The sequence below is a fragment of the Physeter macrocephalus genome, chromosome 2 (assembly GCF_002837175.3).
Source record: "Physeter macrocephalus isolate SW-GA chromosome 2, ASM283717v5, whole genome shotgun sequence".
Lineage (NCBI taxonomy): Eukaryota > Metazoa > Chordata > Mammalia > Artiodactyla > Physeteridae > Physeter > Physeter macrocephalus.
In genome coordinates, this window is record NC_041215.1 from 127,616,346 (window position 1) to 127,642,214 (window position 25,869).

General features: G+C 39.3%; 1 protein-coding gene across 1 annotated transcript in view; it reads right to left on the minus strand.

The window, feature by feature from the left end:
* The window catches only part of COL4A4 (collagen type IV alpha 4 chain), a 156,278-nt gene that overhangs the window by 64,543 nt on the left and 65,866 nt on the right, over positions 1–25,869 (minus strand). The window contains exons 9-23 of the mRNA XM_028482308.2: positions 25,131–25,199; positions 22,464–22,499; positions 21,059–21,121; positions 20,676–20,711; positions 20,420–20,461; positions 17,169–17,249; positions 16,288–16,341; positions 15,723–15,782; positions 14,786–14,830; positions 14,253–14,306; positions 13,424–13,493; positions 12,786–12,890; positions 8,382–8,546; positions 5,094–5,183; positions 3,939–4,102 (exon numbers count right to left, since the gene is read on the minus strand). Of these exons, the coding sequence (XP_028338109.1) occupies positions 3,939–4,102; positions 5,094–5,183; positions 8,382–8,546; positions 12,786–12,890; positions 13,424–13,493; positions 14,253–14,306; positions 14,786–14,830; positions 15,723–15,782; positions 16,288–16,341; positions 17,169–17,249; positions 20,420–20,461; positions 20,676–20,711; positions 21,059–21,121; positions 22,464–22,499; positions 25,131–25,199 (1,134 nt within the window). The remainder of the gene's footprint in view (positions 1–3,938; positions 4,103–5,093; positions 5,184–8,381; positions 8,547–12,785; positions 12,891–13,423; positions 13,494–14,252; positions 14,307–14,785; positions 14,831–15,722; positions 15,783–16,287; positions 16,342–17,168; positions 17,250–20,419; positions 20,462–20,675; positions 20,712–21,058; positions 21,122–22,463; positions 22,500–25,130; positions 25,200–25,869) is intronic.

Genomic DNA, 25,869 nt, shown 5'->3' on the forward strand with positions numbered 1-25,869 from the left:
GCAGAAGATCTAAATAGACATTTCTCCAAAGAAGATATACAGATTGCCAACAAACATATGAAAGAATGCTCAACATCACTAATCCTTAGAGAAATACAAATCAAAACTACAATGTGGTATCACCTCACACCAGTCAGAATGGCCATCATCAAAAAATCTACAAACAATCAATGCTGGAGAGGGTGTGGAGAAAAGGGAACCCTCTTGCACTGTTGGTGGAAATGTAAATTGATACAGCCACTATGGAGAACAGTATGGAGGTTCCTTAAAAAGCTAAAAATAGAACTACCGTATGACCCAGCAATCCCACTACTGGGCATATACCCTGAGAAAACCATAATTCAAAGAGAGTCATGTACCACAATGTTCACTGCAGTTCTATTTACAATAGCCAAGACATGGAAGCAATCCAAGTGTCCATCAACAGATGAATGGATAAAGAAGATGTGGCACATATATACGATGGAATATTACTCATCCATAAAAAGAAACCAAATTGAGTTATTCGTAGTGAGGTGGATGGACCTAGAGACTGTCATACAGAGTGAAGTAAGTCAGAAAGAGAAAAACAAATACCATAGCTAACACATATATATGGAATCTAAAAAAAATAAAAGCTTCTAAAGAACCTAGGGAGAGGACAGGAATAAAGAGGTAGACATAGATGATGGACTTGAGGATATGGGGAGGGGGAAGGGTAAGCTGGGATGAAGTGAGAGAGTGGCATGGGCATATATACACTACCAAATGTAAAATAGATAGCTAGTGGGAAGCACGCACATAGCACAGGGAGATCAGCTCGGTGCTTTGTGTCCAGCCAGAGGGGTGGGATAAGGATGGTGGGAGGGAGACGCAAGAGGGACGGGATATGGGGATATATGTATACGTATAGCTGATTCACTTTGTTATACAGCAGAAACTAACACACGATTGTAAAGCAATTATACTCCAATAAAGAGGTTAAAAAAAAATACACAACAACAAAATCTCAGCAGCCACAAGAAGTCCTCTCTGCCGGGCATGTACTAGTTATTTTATACACAGTCTAGATCAGGGACTTCAACCATAGATGCCCACTGGGGGGCCATGCTCTTCCGAAAAGCAGGTGAGAGGGCATGGTGGAGACTCGAGCCCCCAGACCTCCTCAGCTTCTGGCAGTGGTGAGGATCCAGTGACCTGTGCTAATGAGCTTCCAGTTTCTCAAGGGCAGCCATAAACATATTAATAATACAAAAACAAACACTGTGAGGACAGAATGAAACATGCTGGAGGTTCAGATTTAGTCCATGGCGGTTTGTGACCTTTGGTTTGCGCTGCAACTCCTCCGGGGCAGCGACCCTGGCCATCTGGTTCACTGGTGCGTACCTTGTAGCTCTCAGAATATACTGTCGAATTGAATTCTTACCAACAAACTTGTTGGACAGGTGTTGTTACATCCATCTTACAGGAACACCACAGAGCTCACCAATGTCAGAGCTGGGATTTGAAGCTTGGTCCACATGCTCCTAAGCCCTATGCCTTCCAATAGAGCATCATGGTGGCAAACGCCCATTCTGGGAACTGCTCTCAGGCTAAGGCCATGAATACAAGGCTTTGGGCCAACCACAGAAAAAATTGCAAAGAACTTAAACCTACTTTTCTGTTTTCTGCCTTCCCACAAATCTGTGGCTTCTGGAGCCAGGGACCAGCAGAGGAGAGACGTACGGCGGAGTGAGAGCACCCAAGAATGCTTGTCTGTGGGTCCTTAAAGTTCTCTCTTTCTGTCCATCCCTCCCTCCCTCCTTTCCTTTCCTGTGCCCCATAGTATGAACATAGTATGATGTCCCTAACTGTGATCACAGTGAGATGAATTTAGTACAGAGAAGTCACATGGACAGAGTCATACACAGAACGGAGACATCAGAAAATGGCCAGTTTAATGCAACATTGTAAATCAACTACACTTTAATTTAAAATAAAAATTTTTTTTTAATTAAGAGGTAAGCCCTGGAGCAACTGCATTACATAAACCTCCACCAGGATAACACTGGCTGAACTAGTAATCCACACTCCAAGATGTTAGCTCTGAGAAGCGACTCAATGTGAAGGAAGAAAAATATTTTAGAGCCAATAAAACCTTCATTATAAAGATTAAGTAATAACATAAAAAAATAACTATGGGACTTCCCTGGTGGCACAGTGGTTAAGAATCCGCCTGCCAAGGCAGGGGACACAGGTTTGAGCCCTGGTCTGGGAAGATCCCACATGCCGCAGAGCAACTAAGCCCATGTGCCACAACTGCTGAGCCTGCGCTCTAGAGCCCGTGAGCCACAACTACTGAGCCTGCGTGCTGCAACTACTGAAGCCCATGTGCTTAGAGTCCATGCTCCGCAACAAGAGATGCCACCGCAACGGGAAGCCCGTGCACCGCAACAAAGAGTAGCCCCTGATCGCCACAACTAGAGAAGCCCCGTGCACAGCAACGAAGACCCAGCGCAGCCAAAAATAAATTTTAAAAAAGATTGTTTTAAAAAATTAAAAAATGACTACAAAGTTGAATTAAAGAAGCAGACAATAAAATGCAGCCTATTTAATATTGATAATTACAATTATGTTTATTCAACATACTCATATTAAGGACCTAACTTCTCATTGAGTTGACAAGGTTGGTGCAGGAAGAGCTTAACCATCACCCTCACTTAAGGCTCTCAGACTGGAACCTTATTTTCATGAGATTTCCTGGGGAAAATGGAAAAGAGTGCACAGGGGCTGATGTTTAGGCTCCTGGCCACCCCAGGATTAAGCCCCTGTAATAAGGGCTGTCTCCAGCCTCCAGGGGAGGGCCCCGGGGGCAGTGATTTTATTCTGAGGGACCGCTCTGCCTCAGCCCGAGTCACTTGGAATGGTCCCTTGGAATGGTCAGCAAATAGAAGTCACCCTGAGATCTCATGCATCCTCTGGCACGAAATATCACGTAAACTCTGACAAAGCCAATACCTACAGCTCCACCTGATCTCTCATCTGGATCCCTCACTTGAATATCATCCCACAGCCTACTTGAGACCTCCACCTGCTTGTCTAATCGGCACCCCAAACTTAAAATGTGCCCAACAGCACTGCTTCCTTTCCTACCCCCCACGCCTGCTCCTCACATTGTCTGCCCATCTTGGCTCCATCCTTTATTTCTCTGCTTTTCATATCCCACATCCAGCCTCACAGCCAGTCTGTTGGCTCTATGGTCAAAATATACCCAGAATCTGACCACTTCCCGTCACACCCAACAGTAATAGGTACACCTGTCCGCCATCATATTTCACCAGGATTACTGCAGCAATAGCCCAGCTAAATCTGCCTACTTCTTCCCTTGTCTCCTCTGGTCTGTTCTTAACAGAGCTACCTGAGTGATCCAATTAAAACTATTGTCAGACTCCTCTCTCCTTAAAACTCTCCGCTGGCTGCTCCATGTCACCCAGAGTACAAGCTTGAAGCCAACCCACCTACAATGCTCCATGTTCTCCAACCCCTCCTAACCTCCAGCCATTTGACTTCAGGTCTGCTCTGTCCCTCACTCTCTCCATGCAAGCCACACCAGATGGTGATGGACTTTATTGCCATCGGCTATACTCTGTATTCACCCATCTATCTGTTATATGGTGTATGTCCTCCCAACAGAGTAGAGGCCCCCAGAGGGCAGAGATAGTGTTCTGGTCCCTGCTGTATCCCCAGCACCTGGAATAGTACCTGGAACATAGTAGGTGCTCAATAAATATTAGTTGACTGAACAAATGAATGAATGAATGAATGAACGAAGGATAGAAATTATTTTTTGTCATGAATATACTTATAGATTCAAAACATACAATATATATATCACTATAAACTGAAGAGAGGTACACGTGAATTCTATCTCTATCAGTCTCTTTTAACTAGAAAGATTGATACTGGAGAGAGTTACTCACTGGTGGCCCTGGAGGTCCTCTGGCACCAGGAAGGCCTGCGTAACCTTTTTCTCCAAGCCGCCCAGGGAGTCCCAAGTCTCCTTTACTCCCTTGCCTCCCAGGAAGTCCTGGAGCGCCGGGTGGGCCTGAGGGACCAGGCTGGCAGGCACAGAGCCCTGTGCTTCCTAGACAGAGGATAAAAGGCAGCTTTGTCAAATTTCCTGAATGAAATCCCAATAAAGTCTTTACTATACAAAACCAATAGTGCGAATAAGAACAAAAAGGGTCTGATGTGCGCAATTCTTATCAGAGACAACTGATAACATGTGATGTGGAGAGCACGGGGCATGACCTGGGGGTAGCTATGGTCTATGTGGGTGGACATATCATTTCCAGACAAATGGGGTGTTCTGTCTTAATAAACGCAAACTGACAAAATCTAGGGGAAAAGCCGATGTCTGATTCTACGGAAGAAACTTTGAAAATAAGAAAGTTTCTTATTTTTAAAAGTTTAGAAGTCTCTTATTTGGTTCCTACTTAAAAAAAAAAGTCTCTTAATTTGGTTCCTGCTGAAACAACAACAACAACCACAAAATTGGTTAGAGCATAAACTCCGGGCATTTAAAGAATCCAAATAATATGTTAAGAGGGTTATTGATCGTATTGCATGTTACAGCTAATAATTCACTACAGTGCATTTTCTAATAATCAGGACCTTTAGTTTAAAAAAATACCTTTAGGATAGTCAAATTCCTCAGCTCTCATACCCACCTGACTCAGTTGGTCAAAAAGGCACCAAACAATTTAGGGTGTAGAAACATAGAGCTATAGGTATATGATGAGTCTGGGAAAGATGGGACCCACAGAGAGAAACCAAAATTAAAGATCAATACTGTCCTATATCTGCTTTTTTCAAGGAATTGAGAGGATCCTGTGGAAAAAGTCATCACTTTGAGGCAAATTTCATGGCAGGTAAGTGTCTCCTTTATGCTGTAAGATATAGATTTGACTTCTTGGTAAGTTCTAATCACATCACAAGCACACAGTGAGTTAAGTACTCACAGGGGTAACTAAGGTGAGTGAAAAATCTAAATGAAATCCACATTGTACATTTCATAATGCCTCCCGATCCTCCATATGTTGTTTTCTAGAAATTCTACTTTGATGCATACTTGCCTTTTTCTCCTTTTGAGCCTCTTCTTCCTGGAGGACCCACTTTGCCTTTTATTCCTCGTGGTCCAGGAGGCCCAGCACTACAATACACAACTTCCCAGTGGGAAAGGGGGCAGGCAGAGAGAATCACACAATTTTTGTGAACATCTGATATAGAACATCTGATATAGATCTGATATAGAACAAGTAGAGCTTGGTGTGTTCACATTCACACCATCCCCTCAACAACATTCTTTCTTCCATTCCTTTCTTATGATTCTTTCTCTCTGCTATAAGAATATGTATACAAATAGACCATACAATTGTCACAGCAAGCTTCTGCTACCATAACCATTGATAACACTATCCCTAATCTCAGCCCTAATTTAATGGGTTGCAGAGCAAAGTAGTGGATAATAAAACAAACAAATATACCAAAACAAAACAAATAAACAAAAAACTAAAAGTAAGTATATGGCAAATATATTTTGCCCCTTAATTATCAATAATTACCTAATAAAGAAAGCATAAAGCAGGGTTTGTAAAAGCAAAAATTCAGAGACATCTGATTAAAAATGATAGATAAAATGCAAATAATAAGTTCCTTGTCTCCCCAAATACCAGTAAGATAACAGACAGTAAAAGAATATTATAAAAAGGTATAATCTTTCAAGACAAAGAAAAAGAGAAACAAAAGCAAAAAAAAAAAAAAAAGTAAAAAGATTAGGCAGACCTTAAAAAGCTGAATTCCAAGCAGGCTGTGGGGAAAGCAGAAAAAGAACACAATTTACCTAGGAAATCTCTTCCAAAGTTCAAGAATTGGTACCTCTGAAGTAGAATGACAGTGAGACCCCAAACAGGATGATTGGTCAAAGAAGCAGCTAAATAGTAAGAACACCTTCTCAAAAACTGCAGCAGGAAAAAAAAAAACCCCTCAAAACTGGAGGAAACAGACAATGCAGTAAGAAGAAATCTTTAAAATAAACTATATAGTTTAGAAAGCAGACAAGGGAAGGCATTTCATTCCCAAAACAGAAACAGGCTGCTGCAAAAAGAAACATTAAAAGGGAACAACAAAAAAAAAGAGAGAGAGAGAGAGAGAGAGAGAAAACAACAGCAGCAACAAAATCCTCAGAAATTTTTTTTAAAATGGTTATGAAAGCAGAAATTTAAAAATTCAGGAGCAGACTTGGAAGATGGAGTTGAGGAAGTCTACCATAAAGTGTTACAGAAAATAAAAAGGTGAAGAATAATAGAGTGAAGATTTGAAAAACAGACATGTAGGATTGATTCTCTAACAGACAAATATATTGAGTCCAGAAACAGAAAACAGAGGGAAAAAAAGGAGGACAAAGTATCTTCAAAGAAATACTTCAAGGGCTTCCTTGGTGGCGCAGTGGTTAAGAAATAGAGTGAAGATTTGAAAAACAGACATGTAGGATTGATTCTCTAACAGACAAATATATTGAGTCCAGAAACAGAAAACAGAGGGAAAAAAAGGAGGACAAAGTATCTTCAAAGAAATACTTCAAGGGCTTCCTTGGTGGCACAGTGGTTAAGAATCCGCCTGCCAATGCAGGGGACATGGGTTCGAGCCCTGTCTGGGAAGATCCCACATGCTGTGGAGCAACTAAGCCTGTGCACCACAACTACTGAGCCTGAGCTCTAGAGCCCGCGAGCCACAACTACTGAGCCCGCAAGCCACAACTACTGAGCCCGTGTGCCACAACTACTGAAGCCCACGTGCCTACAGCCCGTGATCCAAAACAAGAGAAGCCACCTCAATGAGAAGCCCGCGCACCGCAACGAAGAGTAGCCCCCACTCGCCGCAACTAGAGAAAGCCCGCATGCAGCAACGAAGACCCAACGCAGCCAAAAATAAATAAAATAAATACATTTTTTAAAAAAAGAAATACTTCAAGAAATTTTTCCAGAAATGAAGGATTTGTGTTAAATTGCTCCTAGTGCCTGCAAATGTACCCAGACTGAGGTAAATCACAGTGAAATTTAAGGACATTGAAAACAAAGGAGAATTCCTATAAGCTTTCAATAAGAAAAGGGATTTTAAACAAATAATCAAGTATCTAAAGGTTACTGGACTTCTCAGTAACAACACTAAAAAGCAATGGAAATGCCTTCCAAAACCTGGAGGAAAAATTATTCCAATCTAGAATTTTATATTCAACCAAACTATCAATCAAATTCCACAGTAGAATAAAGGTATTTCAAACAGTGAAGATACCCCAAATATACACATTTTCTCACAAAGTATAATGAGTAAACCATTAAAAGAAATATATGAGTTGTGGAAACAAAGGGACCTAGAGAGACAGAGAGTCAGAGAGACAGAGACAGACAGAGAGATAGAGACAGAGAATTCCTAGGATAATGGTGAAGGAAGATCTCCAGGCAGTGTCACAGCATCAACTTTTAAAATTGCAATCTGACCTAATTTAAACAGGTCAAAAAGCTCCAGATGAGATTTATTCAAAGAGATAATACTAGTAATGAGTTAAAATGTATGATTAAGAGATGTATACAATTCCAGACGGTTTGAGGTTGAATTAGCAATAAGTATATTGAAAACCAAGCAAACACACAAAGATATGACAATTGTTACCAAACTGTTACGCTAGGAAAGTAGTATCATATATTATTATATGGCTAAACTGGTGAATAGCATTTATATAACCCTTCTGTATAAACACTGCATATTTATTTAACTAAAATTATGACGATAACTATATTGATAGGTTGTAGGAGTGGAAAATGGCACATGTGTGGTGGGTGGGGAAAGAGGTGAATTCACCCGCTACAGAGGAAAGTCAATAGATAATGCGCAAACTGAAAAATTAAGAAATAGCAACACAAGTATGTTGAACAGCAATACAGAGGCAAATACCAAGAGATCCAGCTAATTGTGGGGAAAATATTGCCCCTGGGGAGGAGAGAATAGGGGAAGGGGTTGCCTGGGATGGCAGTTTTTCCACAAAAGGCTTTGTAGAGCTGTTTGACTCAAGCCAGGTCCATACATAACTCTATAAAAATGACAACTACATTTAAAAAATAAAAGTTGTGTTAATTTACAACATTCTATCATCATACTTAAATTCCCATCCAAATATTTTCACATAATTTAAGTGATGTGGTAGTCCAACATCAGTTTACTTTTCTGTATTATTAATACTACTAACTTGGCTTATGAAATAGTAGATAATTTTTTTAAAATTTGGAAAGTCACATTTTCTGAATGATACTGCAAATATCAAATGCAACATAAATGCTAGTGAATGTGAATGAAGAGCACTTTACCATCTGATCCTGGAGGTCCCGGCAACCCTGGCTCTCCAGGCAACCCAGGTGGTCCCTGGTTGCCTGGTTTTCCTGGAGCAGAATCAGCTCTCGCAGGAATACCAGCTGCCCCTGGAAATCCTGGATGACCAGAAAACCCTCGTGGCCCAGGGGGTCCCATCATGCCTCCAAGAGAAATCAAGAATGAAAACCACACATACTCTCAGATTACATTTTTCTGTAGAAGAAATCAAAATCAGTACATTCTTCTTAGGCTGTGGAATTTTTTTAAGGAAAAAAAATGTAGTTAAAAAATAACTGAGTATCCCAGCCATCAGAATGCCTCACCTCCTTTGAAACAAGCACACAAGTGGTACTAAAGGTTTAGGGAATCAGATTTTCTTATCTTTTTGTCTATTCTTTAGGATTATTGGAAAAGAAATATATATTATTTAATTAAAATTATTTTTAAAAATTTCCACTTTGCTAACTTGATAAAAACCTGAATAAACACATTAGCACATACAGTGAATTAAAATATGGACTCACAGAAAGACAAATACTGTATGATATCACTTACATGTGGAATTTTAAAGATACAACAACAAGTGAAAATAACAAAAAAGAAGCACATTCACAGATATAGAGAACTAGTGGTTACTAGTGGGGAGAGAGAAGGGGGAGGGGCAAAATAAGGGTAGGAGATTAAGAGGTACAAACTATTACATATGAAATAAGCTATAAGGACATACTGTAAAACAAGCAGAGTATGGCCAATATTTTATAATAACTATAAATGGAGCATAACCTTTAAAAATTGTGAATCACTATATTGTACACCTGTAACACATAATACTGTACATCAACTAAAGTTCAATAAAAAATTTAAAAAATTAGAAAAAACTAAATAAGGTAATACATTAAATCATGTAGATAGGTACCTGCTATATAATTTTAAGCTGTTTGTTTTTATAATTATCATTGACTAGTAGAATTTAATGAGAAAACTGGTGTTGCCTTTTAGATACTAAAATGTAATATTTGGATATGCTTGAGATATGCTTACATGGAGATAGTCTTCTAATCTTTTACCCCAAAATTAATTAGCACAGCCAAAAAAAATGGGACTCACATAATTATCTATGTAGATGTAAAATACTATAACCACTTAGGTTTGTGGAAAAGCAAAGAGGTGCTAGATTTGAACCTGGCCTCTCCCTCTCCAGCCACAGGTACTTAAGTAGGTTATTTAACTTATTTAATCCTCTATATCTTCCTCAGAGGCTTGTAATGAAGATTAAATAAAATAATCCACATAAGGAGCTTACTGCAATATCTGGCATGTTCTCAGTGAACGACTGGATGTTCAGTGTGTTTAGAGGAGGTCAAAGTAATGCAGCAGCAGCTAAATCCTGCTTCCCCTTGACATGCTACTTCCCCCTCGCTGGTGGCTTTGGCTTAAAGACAGCTGGAAGCCTTGGTGTGAGAGTGACCATTACTTCTAGCTGCTTCTTCCTAAGCATGCCTGATTCCAGGTTCTCTCTGTGGAAGACTGACATTATCAAAGATGGCGCCATGGTAGCTCTAGTCCCTCACGCTCTTGTAGAACCTTGACACTCCCCTAGCAAGAGGTAGAATGTTCCCCTTCCCTTCAATGTACCAGCCTTTTGTGGTTGTTTGGACTAATGAAGTATGGCGGGAGTGACACGATATGGTTTCCAAGGCCAGATTATTAAAGAAGATTCAGCTTCTTCCTTGTGAGTGAAATGCTTGGACTGGAGTCCTGAGGCACCACGGAAGCAATATCACTGCTCGGAAGCCACCATGCTGTAAGGAAGCCTAAATTAAGTACAGAGTCACACAGAAAGACTTGAGACTATATGAGAAATGGAGAGAGATGCCTGGCCAGTCCTCATGTTTCAGTTCCAGCCACTATGGCTGCAACCAGATGAAAATCCCTGCTCCAGAATCGTTCAGCTTAGCCCTTCTATTCTTGAACCACAGAAAGAGTGAAGAGGAATATACTGAATGTTGTTGTCTTAAACCACTAGGTCTGGGGTTATCTGTTCAGCAATAGACAACTGAAACCCTGTCCATCATCAGTAATGTAGCATGCAAGTTAAATTGATGGCTTTCATTATTGGGTGCATATGTGCTGGGGCTTTACATGTATTTTCAAACATTATTTTTATTCTTTCAACAACCTTGAAAAGTTCGTACCTTATAGATAAGGCACAGAAAATTTAGGCCAAATATGAACACTAATAATAGTAGCTAACACAGTGAGTCTTTACTATATCCCCAGTTGTATTCTAAGAACTGTATACATATTATTTCTTTCAACTGTAACAAGAACTCCATTTTGCAGACAGGAAAACTCAGGCACAGAGAAGTTTAATAAATGCCCAAGATCACACAGGTTGCAAGTACTAGAACCTGGAATGTTTCTAGTCCATTGTGTAAACGCATAACTATTTCACTATACTATACTGATTGGGAAGGTTGGGATTCAATCACAGGCGTCTGACTCCAAAACCCAACTCATCTCATGGTAAATACTATAGATGACTATAAAATAAAATATGTATAATAAAGGCTACATACAATGGTATGTTTAAAACAAAATGAACATGTACTCCTGTGGACTTGGCTACCATCTTGTCTTCATAACAGTCCTAAGACCTGACTCAGAATCTCCACAATCAGTCACTGGATGGTCCCAGATGCTGCCTGCTATCTCGTCCCAGTACCAGGGAGAATGCTCAACCAGCTTCCAACAGGCAGAATGGGTTATAGCGCATGGCATATCGCAGCCTCAACCACCAACTGATAGGACATGAAATCAATTCAGTTGTGGTCAGCTTTAAAAACTTTTTTTTTTCAAAAGAAAAGAATGGAATAGAAAATAGAGTGCATCAGATATCCCAGAGATATTATTTTGTGAAATTTGTGTTTCAACCATATGTATGTATGTATGCATATATGTGTGTAATGTAATGTAAATGCTATACAATATAAAATTATTTCTTACTATAGGTTGGAGTCAAAATATGGATTTTGATCCAAAATATGGATTCTTTTAAAAAAGATTTTTGGAATTAAGAAGCTTCCTGTTATACTTGGTTTGGAATCTGCTAGAGACAGGTGTTACTTACTCCCACTGGGTTTTGATTTCAATCTGCTGGAGGTAGTATTTTATTATAAACAAGCCCGAAAGGAGAAACGTAAGAGCAGAGTCTAGTGCCTCCCGACCAACCGAGTATTCTGTATGGTTTATATAGTTCTGGGTCAATTAAGCCATGGGTGCGATATCGAAAGAGTAAATGAACTAAACAAAGCTCTATTTACTGCCTCTGTGGTCATCAGATCCTATAAAGTGAAAGCTAGCTTCGTGAAACATTAAACAAGAACTTTGTAGTTCACAGTTGAATATCTCAGGAAACTTCTAACTCCTCAGGAACTATAACATGAAACAGACCGGATAAAATTACATTTATACCAGACTTTTCTCCCCACATGTTTAATCAGTCTTCCTGGGTTCACAGAATGCAAATATTCCCTAAACTTCCATTCTTAATCTCACTGGGAATATTAGCTAAAACAACACTTGAAGGAGTTCAAAGTCTTTGTGTCAACAGGATTATTTCTCAGGCCTTTCTCAAATATTACCATGAGCCACAGGGGTTTTTTTGTGGGCGAGAGGGCTGTTGTTTTTTGTTTATTTTTTTAACTCTGAATCAAAATTTTATTTTTTAATTTGCAATTTTGTATTTCCACATTTCATGCAGAAGATTTAAGTTGGGGCCTAGGTGGATGAACTAAATTTTAACAAGTAGATGTCCATAGAGAGAGCCTTCCAAGAAAGTGGCAAAGACCTAAAGACACACTCTAACGTAGCAGCAGTTTCCACATCTTAACTGCATCTGGTAATCTTGTGGGAAGCCTGTTTTACATACATGTTTCTTATCACACCCTGAGATAGTGACTGAATATTTCTGAGGTGCAGTCCAGGAGCCTGGATTTCTTCCAATTAAATGATTAATTGGTTTGAGCTCTGTGCTTCTTAATCCTGGCTGTGCATTAGAATTAAGCAGGGGTTGGGGGCGGGTGGTGGGTACTTCCCTGGCGGTCCAGTGGTTAGGACTCCGTGCTTCCAATGCAGGGGGCGTGGGTTCGATCCCTGGTCAGGGAAATAAGATCCCACATGCCACGCAGTGCGGCCAAAAATAAAAAAGTATGGGGACACTTTTATAATAGCAGATGCCTGGGTCCATCCATCCCTCAGAGAGTCCAACATTCCTGATCTGGGGTACGCACAGCCATCAGTATTTTTGAAACAATGCTAAGGTGATTTTAATATCAGCTAGAGTGGAGAGCCCCTGGTGTGGAAGAGGATGCGGCAAACCTGGCATGTAAAAGCCATACCTGCACAGACTTCCCCTGGTCTACCAGGGGGACCAGGGGGACCAGGTGGTCCAACAGCCCCCGTTTCTCCATAGCGGCCAGGGTGCCCTGGATCCCCTGGAGGGCCTGCCAAAAATAATGGCATAATGTATATAGTAAACATATATATACATTTAAAGTCTCACACACAATCACTTTTTGTGAGCCTTGTTAAAGTACAACAGGAGATTGTTTTGCAGTTTCTCATCACGTTTAAAGTGCAATATCTTAGACCCTCCTCTGCAGACACATGAAGTAGTGTTGAATTTGTCATCAATCTAGGCTGCTTTCTTCCTGGAGGCAGCATCTTGGCAGGCCTTAGTCAACTGGTTTCACACATTTCTAGCGATTAAAAAACCTACTTTCTGAAAGGTAACATAATAAAAATCCCAGCATGCAGTTCACCCACTAAAATAAAATTTGGTGTCTTATGGCTGATAGAGACAAATCAAGATGCACATCTCTACTTGCACTAGTATAATTATACATTCATGGTAAAAGTTCGTATATTTAGCCTGCCGAGTGTGTAAACTACAGAAGGACTAGGCCAAACTCTTCTTTTGGGACTACACAAATCCCATTTCAGCATAATTTATAGAGAAATCGAATGGAACACAAACCTTTGAGTGGAAGAGCTGGAGTTGCCAAAACCCCTGGTGGTCCTGGGTGCCCACGGTCTCCAGGATCTCCCTGAAATCATTCATTCATTCACTTTTCTTAGAACTATTCATCTTTTTCTCATGTTTCCTGGCACTAAGTAAATATTAGCATCACCAAAAGTGCATTCATACAGGAAACAAGCCTATAAGCTGACTAGAGAAATAAATAGCTCATGGTGGTCTAAGAGGAACAAAAGTATGAGACCTCCCACCTACAAGCAGAAGTTAACAGCCAACTGGGAAAGTTCTCCCAAAAGAAAAAAAATTCAAACTGCAAAAATGCTTCCATGTGCATCAACTAGATACCTCTGAAGCCATGAAGTTTCTTAGAACTATTATGAGCATTAATGTCTAACTTGCACTCTAGGACAAAGAGTTTATTTGCCTATAGGATCTGAACCTACATTTTATTTTAGCAGCAGATATTGTCCCCCTTAATTGTGTCACCTTAATGCCACCATGGCTTGTCCTGCACAAGTGCTGAAGGTGAGGTCACATAATAAGGAAAGAAAAAATGCAGTGGTGTTCAAAGCAAAGAACTCTCCACGGTTCCCTGTTTTTAGTCATGATACTGTATAATCCCTAGGGAATTTTTGAATCTCTCATTATTCACCTTCAAAAGGATCATTGCTCAAATGTAAAATGTAATCATTACCACATGCATTAAAATAATATAAGCAAAATGAACTCAATTTTGAGTGATTATTTGAAATATTAAAAAAAATAAATTAGATAACATAAGGGATACAGGATGTTATCAGACTGTACTCAAATAGGCTCACTTTTTTACCTTTGGACCAAGAAATCCAAATGGCCCAGGATCTCCAAACACACCTGGTTCCCCCTACAAATAACCAAAAACATGCCATTTTTTTATAATTTTTTAAGCATATATAAAGTATTTATTTTTATGTACATATTTACCTACAAAATTTACAGGAAATAAAACAATGCATAATATATACAGTGTTGTTTTCATGAGGATCAAACAATGAAGGTGATTTTGCAGAACATCAGGGATGAAACATGCCTTTTTTAAAAAATGTGATTGGGTGACAAATTATCTCATTCTCATTTAATCTGAATGACACATGCTCACTTGAGATTCTGTACAAAAGCTTAACACTGCTTTGGGGTTGCATCAGACAGTTTTGTGCTTCAGTTTTTGTACCCACAGTGAAATCATGTAACTTATAAAATAAATGTGTTTCCTTTCTCATTACTGTGTGTGAGTCTATAGGCCCTGGTATAACTTTTGAATGATACTGAATTGCATTTACTAATGAATATGTATTTATCCTCTCTATAATCGTGTTCATTTACCTTTAATCCTAGAAAACCTGGAGATCCATAGGAGCCAGGGTCCCCCTAATAAATTCACAAAAATTAACACAAGCAGAATTAAAACAAAATACATAAACCAGTTCAGTGAATCATTTTTCACCTTATGAGATTGCTTTGTTGGTATTTAATCTTGCCTGCAAATGTAGCTGAATAAAGGAAATAAATATAAAAGAGATTCCATTTCTTTATAACATTTATTATTTTAATTGATCTTTAATCTTATTCAAAAAAATTAATGTCCTTGACAGTGCTTTAAATTAAGAACACAGTTTTGTTGTTTTTGCTGTTCTTCCATTTCAATTTATTTAATTTAATGCTTGCACTGGGCTAAATATCTTTGAATCATCGCAATATAATTTGTCTAGAGATTAATAGTTGCTCGCTCTATGCATTATCAGCAATGAAAATTACTATGGAAGTCAATATTGTCTCGTTAAGTTCTAAATCTGAGTCAAATAAACTCAATGCCCATGCTCGCCAAGGTCTGGCCTTCATAGTGACTCTATGAATGGTGATCCCATTAGTGACATGTGTGGAGATGTTTGAGGCCTGATGCTATAGTTGTTTTCTAGCTACTGCCCCCGGATCAATACCTTCTTTTATCAAATAGGCTTAAATGAACAATTCCAAGCTACTATCACACTGACACTGAGCCAGTAAGAAAATGCCACGATCCCATTACTTCCCGCCAGTTCTCCCATCTTCTGCTTGCCTGTTTTATCCAAATAACGTCCATGAAAGGGATGCTCTGGGGCACTGAGCTATCACACAATTCTTGCTGACCAAAATATAGCATTCCTCTTAGAGATAATCTCCACTTTTGAACTCTCAGAAATATTGATCTAGTCTTATAAAAATGTGAGAGAGAAATGCCTCCAAACTCACTGAAGTTAAGGACGCCAAGAAGGATCCTTACCCGAGGTCCTGGAAATCCAGGAATACCTTTCTCTCCTTTTGTCCCAATACCGGGTTCCCCCTTAAAGAGATGACACTTTTAGAGGAGTTCAAGCAACAGTTATCTCAAACAACAGTTATGTCACCAATACGAATGCAAAAACAAAACTAGTAATAAGAATTATTGCCAGCAGCTTAAAGAAAACAGCTACTTTGGAAATAGTCTTCCTACAGAATTATGATGAAATATTGAAAAGTTCTAGTAACATATCAGCATTTAAAGCAGTGATAATAACCATGTAAAAAATTTTAAATTAAGATAGCATATCATGGGCTTCCCTGGTGGCACAGTGGTTGCGCGTCCGCCTGCCAATGCAGGGGAACCGGGTTCGCACCCCGGTCTGGGAGGATCCCACATGCCGCAGAGCGGCTGGGCCCGTGAGCCATGGCCGCTGGGCCTGCGCGTCCGGAGCCTGTGCTCCGCAACGGGAGAGGCCACAACAGACGGAGGCCCGCATACCACAAAAAAAAAAAAAAAAAAAAAGATAGCATATCATACAATTTTTTAAGTTCTTTAAATAAATTACCTTGGGTCCTGGTGGTCCGGGAGGTCCAGTGATTCCAGGCGTTCCTTTAATACCCTAAAAATCACAATGAATATAATCTGGCTTACCGGCTTTATTCAACATACTGAGTTCCATCTCTTTAAGAAATTACCTCTTTCAACAGCCATTCTCCTAATTTTTTAATAAGGGATTACTCTTTAACTGTCGGTAATTAGCAACTAAGATCCAAGCGCACCTTTGAACCTGACACTCTTCAGGAGGCCAGTTCTGTGTAAGAGGCGTAGCCTTATGCTGCGTGGGACAGCAGAGCGGTGGGGGGAGCCACCATGGAACCAGGGCAGCAGATGCAAGCTGGGAATGCAGCCACTGAGAGGAGAGGCTCATTTTGAGCAAGGTAGTGAAACTGAATCCAGTAATAGAAAACTGACAAGAGAATGTGCACATGGCATCAGTAACATCAGTGCTGGAGGGTGACAAAGGAATTAATATTTGCCAAGAGTCTATTACATGCTCGGTTCTATGCATCTGTCACCTTTCAATTATCAAAGCATCAGATCCATATGTAACATCTAAAGGACAGCTGGATTTCCAGTGGTATTTTCAGCGACCATATCAAAGACATGAACGGGGGACTATATCCTGAAGGATAGGTCACAGTTTAGCAGTCCAAGCTAGGTCTGCCACTCAGCAGCTGGGTAAACTTGAGAACACTGGTAACCTTTCCAAGTCTCACTTTTTCAACTCTGTATAATGGAGCTAATAATAGTACCAATCTGTAAAGGTTACCTTGGGATCAAGGCAGCATTGTAGGTAGGTGCTCAGCTCTTCGCTGGCATGGGAACATGTTCAGAAAATGTTGGCTATGACTACTTTACCAAGGTAACATATGGATTGAGAATTACCTTTTCTCCTTTATAGAGACCAGAATCAGGTGGCTGCACCAGAAGGGTGGGTCCTGGAGAACCCTGTTGGCCAACCTCACCCTTTAAAAAAAATCAAGATAATAAGAATTTCATATTAACTTTATTTTGATATAAAAATTGAAACTAAGAAGACTTTCACCCACATATTGTGGTATAATGCTTACAAGCCTGTATGTCATGGATTTAAAATAAAAATCATGGCAAATACATAATGTAATTTTAAATGTTTATTGTTTTTCATAAATAATACATACTGTTAAAAATGAATTTAAAAAATAAAAGTGATCCATAATCCTACCATCCAGAGGTAATCTCTATTAAAACTTTGGTACAGTTCTTTGTGGTGTGTGTGTGCTTGTATGTATGTGTGGGTATATAACTGTGTATAAACACATGTATACATATACATATGTATACATATACACATATGTGCATAATATGCATGTGTGCATACATGTATATGTGACTAAATGGTGTGTTAAACATAATTTAAAACTCTAATAGAAGACTGTTATTCAAAAAGACACATGCACCCCAATGTTCATTGCAGCACTATTTACAATAGCCAGGCACGGAAGCAACCCAAAGGCCTATCAACAGATGAATGGATAAAGAAGATGTGGTACATATACACAATGGAATATTACTCAGCCATAAAAGGAATGATATTGGGTCATTTGTAGAGACGTGCATGGACCTAGAGACTGTCATACAGAGTGAAGTAAGTCAGAAAGAGAAAAACAAATACCATACATTAACGCATATATGTGGAATCTAGAAAAATGGTACAGATGAACCTGTTTACAAGGGAGAAATAGAGACACAGATGTGGAGAACAAATGTATGGACACCAAGTGGGGAAAAGGGGGGTGGGATGAATTGGGAGTTTGGAATTGACACATATAAACTAATATGTATAAAATAGATAACTAATGAGAACCTGCTATATAGCACTGGGAATTCTACTCAATGCTCTGCGGTGACCTAAATGGGAAGGAAATCCAAAAAAGAGGGAATATATGTATACCTATAGCTGATTCACTTTGCTGTACAGCAGAAACTAACGCAACATTGTAAAGCAACTATACCCCAATAAAAAATATATAGATTATAATGAAAGTAACACCATATAATAATAAACATAATTTAAATGTAGAATATAGTTTATATTTTTATATTTTATTAAAATTTTAAATAATTTAATATATTTTACAACACTATTTTTTGCACATTTTCCTATCATATTGGGTGGGCCAAAAGGTTCGTTCAGTTTTTTCCGTAAGATGGCTCTAGTAGCACTTAGTTCTCTCTAACTTCATTCGAAACAATTTTGTTAGATTGTATGTGACAGGTGTCATATCAGCGTGCATTTAAAAAAAGACATCAAAATTGGTGAATTTTTGTGTAGCCATTTTAATATTGAAGATGGAAGAAAAAAGCAACATTTTCGGCAGATTATGATTTAAAAGGTAAAAACGCAACTGAAACACACAAAAAGATTTGTGCAGTATATGGAGAAGGTGCTGTGACTGATCAAACGTGTCAAAAGTGGTTTGCAAAGTTTCGTTGTGGAGATTTCTCACTGGATGATGCTCCATGGTCGGGTAGACCAACTGAAGTTGATCCAATCAGATTGAAACAATAATTGAGAACAATCAACATTATACCATGCAGGAGATGGCCGACATACTCAAAATATCCACATCAAGCATTGAAAATCATTTGCACCAGCGTTGGTTACGTGAATCGCTTTGATGTTTGGGTTCCACGTAAGCGAAAAAAACCTTCTTGACCATATTTCCACATGTGATTCTCTACTGAAACGTAATGAAATAGTTCTGTTTTTAAAACAAATTGTGACGGGCAATGAAAAGTGGATACTGTACAACAGTGTGGAATGGAAGAGCTCGTGGGGCAAGCAAAATGAACCACCACCAACCACACCAAAGGCTGGTCTTCATCCAAAGAAGGTGATGTTGTGTATATGGTGGGATTGGAAGGGAGTCCTCTATTATGAGATCCTTCCGGAAAACCAAACGGTTAATTGCAACAAGTTCTGCTCCCAGTTAGACCAACTGAAAGTGGCACTCGACGAAGAGCGTCCGGAATTAGTCAACAGAAAATGCATAATCTTTCATCAGGATAATGCAAGACCGCATGTTTCTTTGATGACCAGGCAGAAACTGTTACAGCTTGGCTGGGAAGTTCTGATTCACCCGTCGTATTCAGCAGGCATTGCACCTTTGGATTTCCATTTATTTCAGTCTTTACAAAATTCTCTTAATGGAAAAAATTTCAATTCCCTGGAAGACTGTAAAAGGCACCTGGAACAGTTCTTTGCTCAAAAAGATAAAAAGTTTTGAGAAGACGGAATGATGAAGTTGCCTGAAAAATGGCAGAAGGTAGTGGTACAAAAGGGTGAATACGTTGTTCAATAAAGTTCTTGGTGAAAATGAAAAATGTGTCTTTTATTTTTATTTAAAACCGAAGGCACTTTTTGGCCAACCCAATAAGTACTAGAACCTGGAATTTCCCCACATCATGACATCTTCCAGTATCTTTTTGGCAAGCGTGTTGAATGGTTGTACCATAAATTTCCCAACCACATTGGAACTCCATGAGAGTGGAGCTCAGGTCTGTCTTGCTAAATCCCCACACCAAGCACCAATCCTAGCCTGGCACAGGGTAGATGCTCAATATCTATTAACCCACAGTGGTTGAAAGAGCCCCTCACCAACTCTTAAGCATTCAGATTGTTTCCAGATGAGCTGCCACCTTAAAGCACTTTTCTAAAGTTTATCCTTACTTAGTTTTGTGTTCCAGCAGAAAGGACTATGGGTGTGAGGGGTGGACGGTGTGTTGCTCAAGGCTTTGGGTCACAGTTATTCATATTTTTATTTATGTGTGAAGTTTAGGATTCTGATGAAATTTGGCAAGTTAAGGTAAACAAATCCGTGATTAAACAAATCAGAAATATTCCAAGTCTTTGGGCTAGGGGGAAGTGTGTAATATAAATTAAATTGAATTTACTGTTAGGTTTTGTCAGAACTGTCGTTTTATAGTCAAGGGTAATGGTGTCATAATAATTCAGCGAAGACAAATTCTCAGCCATAAAGCTGGACAGAGACGAGAGAAAGAACACAAGTTAAGGGGTAATCAGAACGGTCTCCTCGACCCGGGTAGCCCATACATTTTAACATCTGCTCCTTCATGCAGCAGGGAGTTCTTACCGGGTCTCCCATTTGCCCCTTTACTCCCACGCCAGGATTACCCTGGAAAAGAAAAGAAAAAGGAAACTAATTGCTTTGGAATATTGAAAAGTAATTACAAGTAATAAGACTTCTGGTTAAGCAATTTGTTGAAGCGTATTTATTAAATACTTCGGGAATTCTAAAAAGAGGGAAGACATGATTCTGACAAATATTAGTGGTCCCTTATCTCATTGTACGTGGACTTCATTTGTGTATCTTACTCATGGCCGCCTACCTTCAAACCCGGACTCCCAGGAGGGCCTGGAGGTCCCTAAATCAACAGCAAAAACACACAAATCAGTTATCAGCGATGGAGATCAGACTGTGCCCTTATTGGTTGTCCCAAGCTCCTCTTTAGGAAACCCTTAATTTTGAAACACACAGGATGGACTTCCTACCACAGCTGGGCTGCTTGACCCTCCAAACCCCCTCCTGCCCCCCACCTCCAGGGACCCGTGCTTCAGGAGGGACTCACGCTCATAATGGTGGGTGTTGATAGTCTCGAAAAGAACCCATCTCCGCCTGAATTGCCCAAGACTGCAATTCTGCTTTCTTTTGCTTTATTTAAGTATCAAGTCAGGGCTTTTAGAGAGACGGAATCAGCAGTGCTGTACTTACCGCTAACCCTGACTCTCCTGGATATCCCACTGGGCCTGCTGGTCCTCTCGCGCCCCTTGGGCCCTAAACATGAGAAAAATCAGTGCATTCGTTACCCAAAACCATGATCATCGTTCATGGGAGAGCTGCATGTAATCCCAGGTGGATAAAGACCTCCGGAGAAACCACAGTCCCGGCCACTCCTGCCCTGCTGCGTCATCTTGGACAGTAGCTCTGACACAGCTGAGAAAAGGGCACAGAGACGGCAGGCAGTAGCACGCTGGTGGGTGTGACTAACTCCTACGTTTGGGATTAAGTTAAGACCCAGAGATCAATCTACTTACTCACAAATAAATCTTGTAGTAGCAAAAGTAGAGAACAAAGAAACCTTGTTACTCCTAAATTCCATATATGCTATAAATTTAATATACATCAAAATGCTTTTACAATATTAATATTACTTAGCATTAAATAAATTAAAATATTAATGTAGTTATACTCTAATATATCCTTTCAACGTGCCCTGTAAGATCAGTGTGAATAGAAATGTCCCCAATTCAAGATCAAGGCAATTCAGCCATAAACAATTTTCTGCAACATGTTAAGTTACAGCATAATAACACACAAATTCACAAGGAAAGGTTATAGTTGGGCAGCTCTAGAAGTATGGAGAAAGGGGCTCTGTTCTCCCACTCACCCTGCCCATGTCAAATGATTTGAGTGTGCAATGGCATTACTCTCTCCTAGAGAATGAACTGGTATTTATTTTAACAGTGACACTAAGGTATCCCATTGATAACGTAGAACTGAGCTTCCAGAGTCGTAAGGAAAAACCAACCTGGGAAAGTAATCCTGTCAACAGCCAGAAGTTACCAAACAAAATTATAGGTGAACCATTAGGAGGCAAAATTGCTTTCAGTTTTAATCTTGTGAATATTGATGAATTGGAAAGACAAATATAATCATTGAATCACAAATTCCAGGAACATGAAGACAGGGCAAAATATTAAACATAATACACAATTACTGATTCAGCAAGCAAAATCATTTTCACTGGACATATATTATTTAGGTAGTTTCTAAGCAGAATTATCTTCCTAAATATTAAGCGACTATAGCTACCCAAGCAATACCAAATGATCATTGCAAGATAGAAGAGAAAGGTAAACCGGAGCTTGCTGAGATTCAAGGGCGGCTCTGTGGGCCCGGGACCTGTGCAGCCACATAGGGCCTCATGCGTGATTTAATGCTCTGCTGTCACCATCTTGAAATTTGTAATAATTTTTGAACAAGAGACCTACATTTTCATTTTGCACCAGGTGGGCCCTGCAAGTTAGGTAGCCGGTCCGGCTGAGATGCAAACTAGTGGAGACCATAGGCTATTTGAGGAGCAAACAAAAGCGCACGGCCTGCCCAGGAGACTTACTGGTAAGCCGGGAGGTCCTGGGTCCCCTCTGTCACCCTGCAATAGTATCAGTATATTGCATTAGAAGAGCAACACCATTTCCCCAAAACACACAACATAAAAGTAAAAACACACACACAGGACTTATTTGGACTGTCTGTGCAGTCTGTTCAGTGTTGATAAGACAGCTGTGGAAGGGCTCTATGGAGGTGCTTTTATGTCTCCATTCTTAAGCCCTGAATTCTACTTCTACTCAGCTGAAACCAGGGAAAGATTGCTGGAGCCGTGAGGACATGGAATCAAGATGAGATTTCATCTTTCAGTTTAAAATGTTCTAAAGAAAAAAAACAAAGCTCTAAATTCTCGATCCAGTGGTCCCATTTCGTCAGTTTAACTGTCTGTCATCTGATTGGCAGACCTTTCCTCCCTTAATTAACACCTTGTTATCACCCCGGCACAGATGTAAAGGGAATTCGTGTGGAAACCCTCTCTGCCACTGTGCACATCTACCGCTTTGTGACTCTGCCCTGAGACTCTACTCACTTTAAAGGATCAAGGGGTGTATATTCTCTTGAATACAGACTTTTTTTTTTTCCAAAATGTAAAATATACCGCAAAATATACATAGGATAAAATTTAACATTTTAACCTTTTTTAAGTGTACGGTTCTGTGGCATTAAATACATTCATCATGTTGTGCAACCATGTTGTGCTTCCATTGTCCAAACTTTTTCATTTCCTCATGGAAACCCTGTATCCATTAAATACTAGCCCCCCATCCCCCCTTCCCCAGCCCCTGGCAAGCACCATCTACTTTCTGTCTCTATGAATTTGCCTACTCTACGGACCTCATCTAAGTGGGATCACACATTTTCTGTCCTTTTGTGACCAGCTTATTACACTCAGCATAACGACCTCAGGGTTCAACCATGTTGTAGCATGCTTTAGAGTTCCCTGACTTTTTACGGCTGAATAATATTGTGTTGTATGTGTGTATGTACTACACTCTGTTCATCCATTCATCAGGAGGTAGACACTTGGGTTGCTTCCACCTTTGGCTATTGTGAATATGCTGCTGTGAATATGGGTGTACAAATATCTGTTTGAGTCCCTGCCTTCAATTTTGGGAAAACATATCTAGAAGTAGCATAGCTGGGTCATAGGGTAATTCCACATTTAAGTTTTTGAGCAATCACCCTACCATTTTCCACAGCAGCTACACCATTTTACATTCCCACCAGCAATGCACAAGGGCTCCGACTCTTCCACATAATTACTAACACATTATTTTGTTTTTCTTTTTCTTTTTTTACTAATAATCATCCAAATGGGTATGAAGTGGATATAGGCTCTTAAAACCATTGCTTCTCCAAGGCTGCATGCCACTTTTATTAGGGATCCTCTGTTTCTCTTTAAGATGAGGAATTCTCTATATTCATCTCCCTTTCTGTCTCGCTTGTTCTTTCTTGCACTATTACCAAAAAATACTCACCATAACTAATATTGTACTGTACATTATATTTTACAATACATGGCAGTATAAATTATTATAACAGATCATCAGCACTGAGAGGAAGGCAGGGTAGATATTAATTTCCTTTCACAAATAAGGAAAATGAGGCTCAGAGAGGTTAAGGGGGCTGCTTAAAGTCACAGTAGTAGGTAAGGGTCAGTTCACGCCTTCCAATACATCATACTGGTTCCTAGAATGACCGTGTTTTTGATGCCAAGTTTAGAATGTATCATTTAAGCTATAAATAGAAGCATAGTGCTTCCTGTCTAACAAGTAAGAATAGGCACAGAGGCTATAAACAAATATTGTAAGCCCACTTAAGGGATCACCACTCAGGTGTGGCCACTCCAGGTGGCACAGAACTTGGAATCTGATAGAGGCAGTCTAGGACTACTTTTATCTAATTATTGTAGAATACCTTTCCTTAAGAGAAATGACCGTGTCTTGAAAATGTGCTGTATCTCTCCTCTTGAGTTTATCATATCTAGTGATCTCCTGCTTATCCATGGCTACTCAGATTAGAGAGATGCGGTGGTCATTCAAGAGTTTATTTCTGAATATTTGTACATCATTCTCCGTGAAAAACACGAAAGCATTTCATTTGCTAAGGACAGTGCTATGAGGTTTCTACAATTTTCAAGTTCAATAGTGGTGACTTCTATCATCATGAATGGTAAGTATTAATATCACAATATATTAACTACAAAGTAATTAATGATTCTCAGCTGGAAGTGATTTTTCCCCCAGGAGACATCTGGTAATGTCTGGAGATATTGTTTGGGGGTGGGGGGGTGGGGTCAGGGGGGTGTTACTGGCATCTAATGGGTAGACGCCAGGGAAACCGTTCAACATCCTACAATACACAGGTCAGCCTCCACAACAGATGATTAACTGGCCCAAAATGTCAACAGTGCCGAGGCTGAGAAACCCTGAAATAAATGTATTCATTGCAACTCTGCGAGAATCATAGGGAGGGAGGGGAATTTTGCAGCCAGAGAAGCTAAAGCCAAGTGCCTTCACACAAGAAGTATGGGTCATCCCAGAGGGTCAGGGTAATGGTCAAAACCAGTGTCCTCAGAGACATTTTAAAGGAAATCTCCGTCCATGTGTTTTCTGCATGGGTTTACTTATATAGAAAAAAATTGTTTTAAACCCACCCTGACTGTAAAGCTTACCTGAATACCTTTAATGACACCTAAAATGAACACTGAATTTCCTTTTTCTCCTTTTTTCCCAAGAAGGCCCTGAAAATAAAATATTCACTTTAAGAGAGGAAAAGAGCATATTACTATTTCTGTATTTTCTTTTGCAAATGAAATATTACTCACCAATAAAATTACCACTATAATCATATTTCACTAGTGGAGATTTCTTTATTCTCATTTTTATTATCATCCTAAGGTTGTCATATATACTTATTTAACATTTGGTTAAGATCTGTTGAGGAATCTCCTAAGACAGAATATCTACTAAAATATTTATAAATATATTACAAATATTTATATATATTATAAATATGTAATATATTTATATAGGTTATATAGAATACTAATACATTTATAGCTGTTTACTGATTATTCAGCAGGAAAATTGCACTTTTCTTCACAATATAATGCACATAATACTTGTATTATACTTATAAGTAAACAATTTTGCACTTGTCAGTTAATAATTTATGCCCTAGAAATAGCAAAAAAATTATTTTCTCCATTTAAGTATTTGTATTCAAAACAGAGCCTAGTTATCTGTTGTAAGATTAACTTTTAAAAAAACATAACTTGTTCCTTTTAGAAGGTTTTTATACATAGCTGCAAGTTTGTTTACTTAAAGTAATTTTTAAAAGTGAATGAAATACCTCAATGTACTTTCTCCCCAAAGTTTTCCTACTTACTTTTTTTTTTTTTTTTTTTTTTT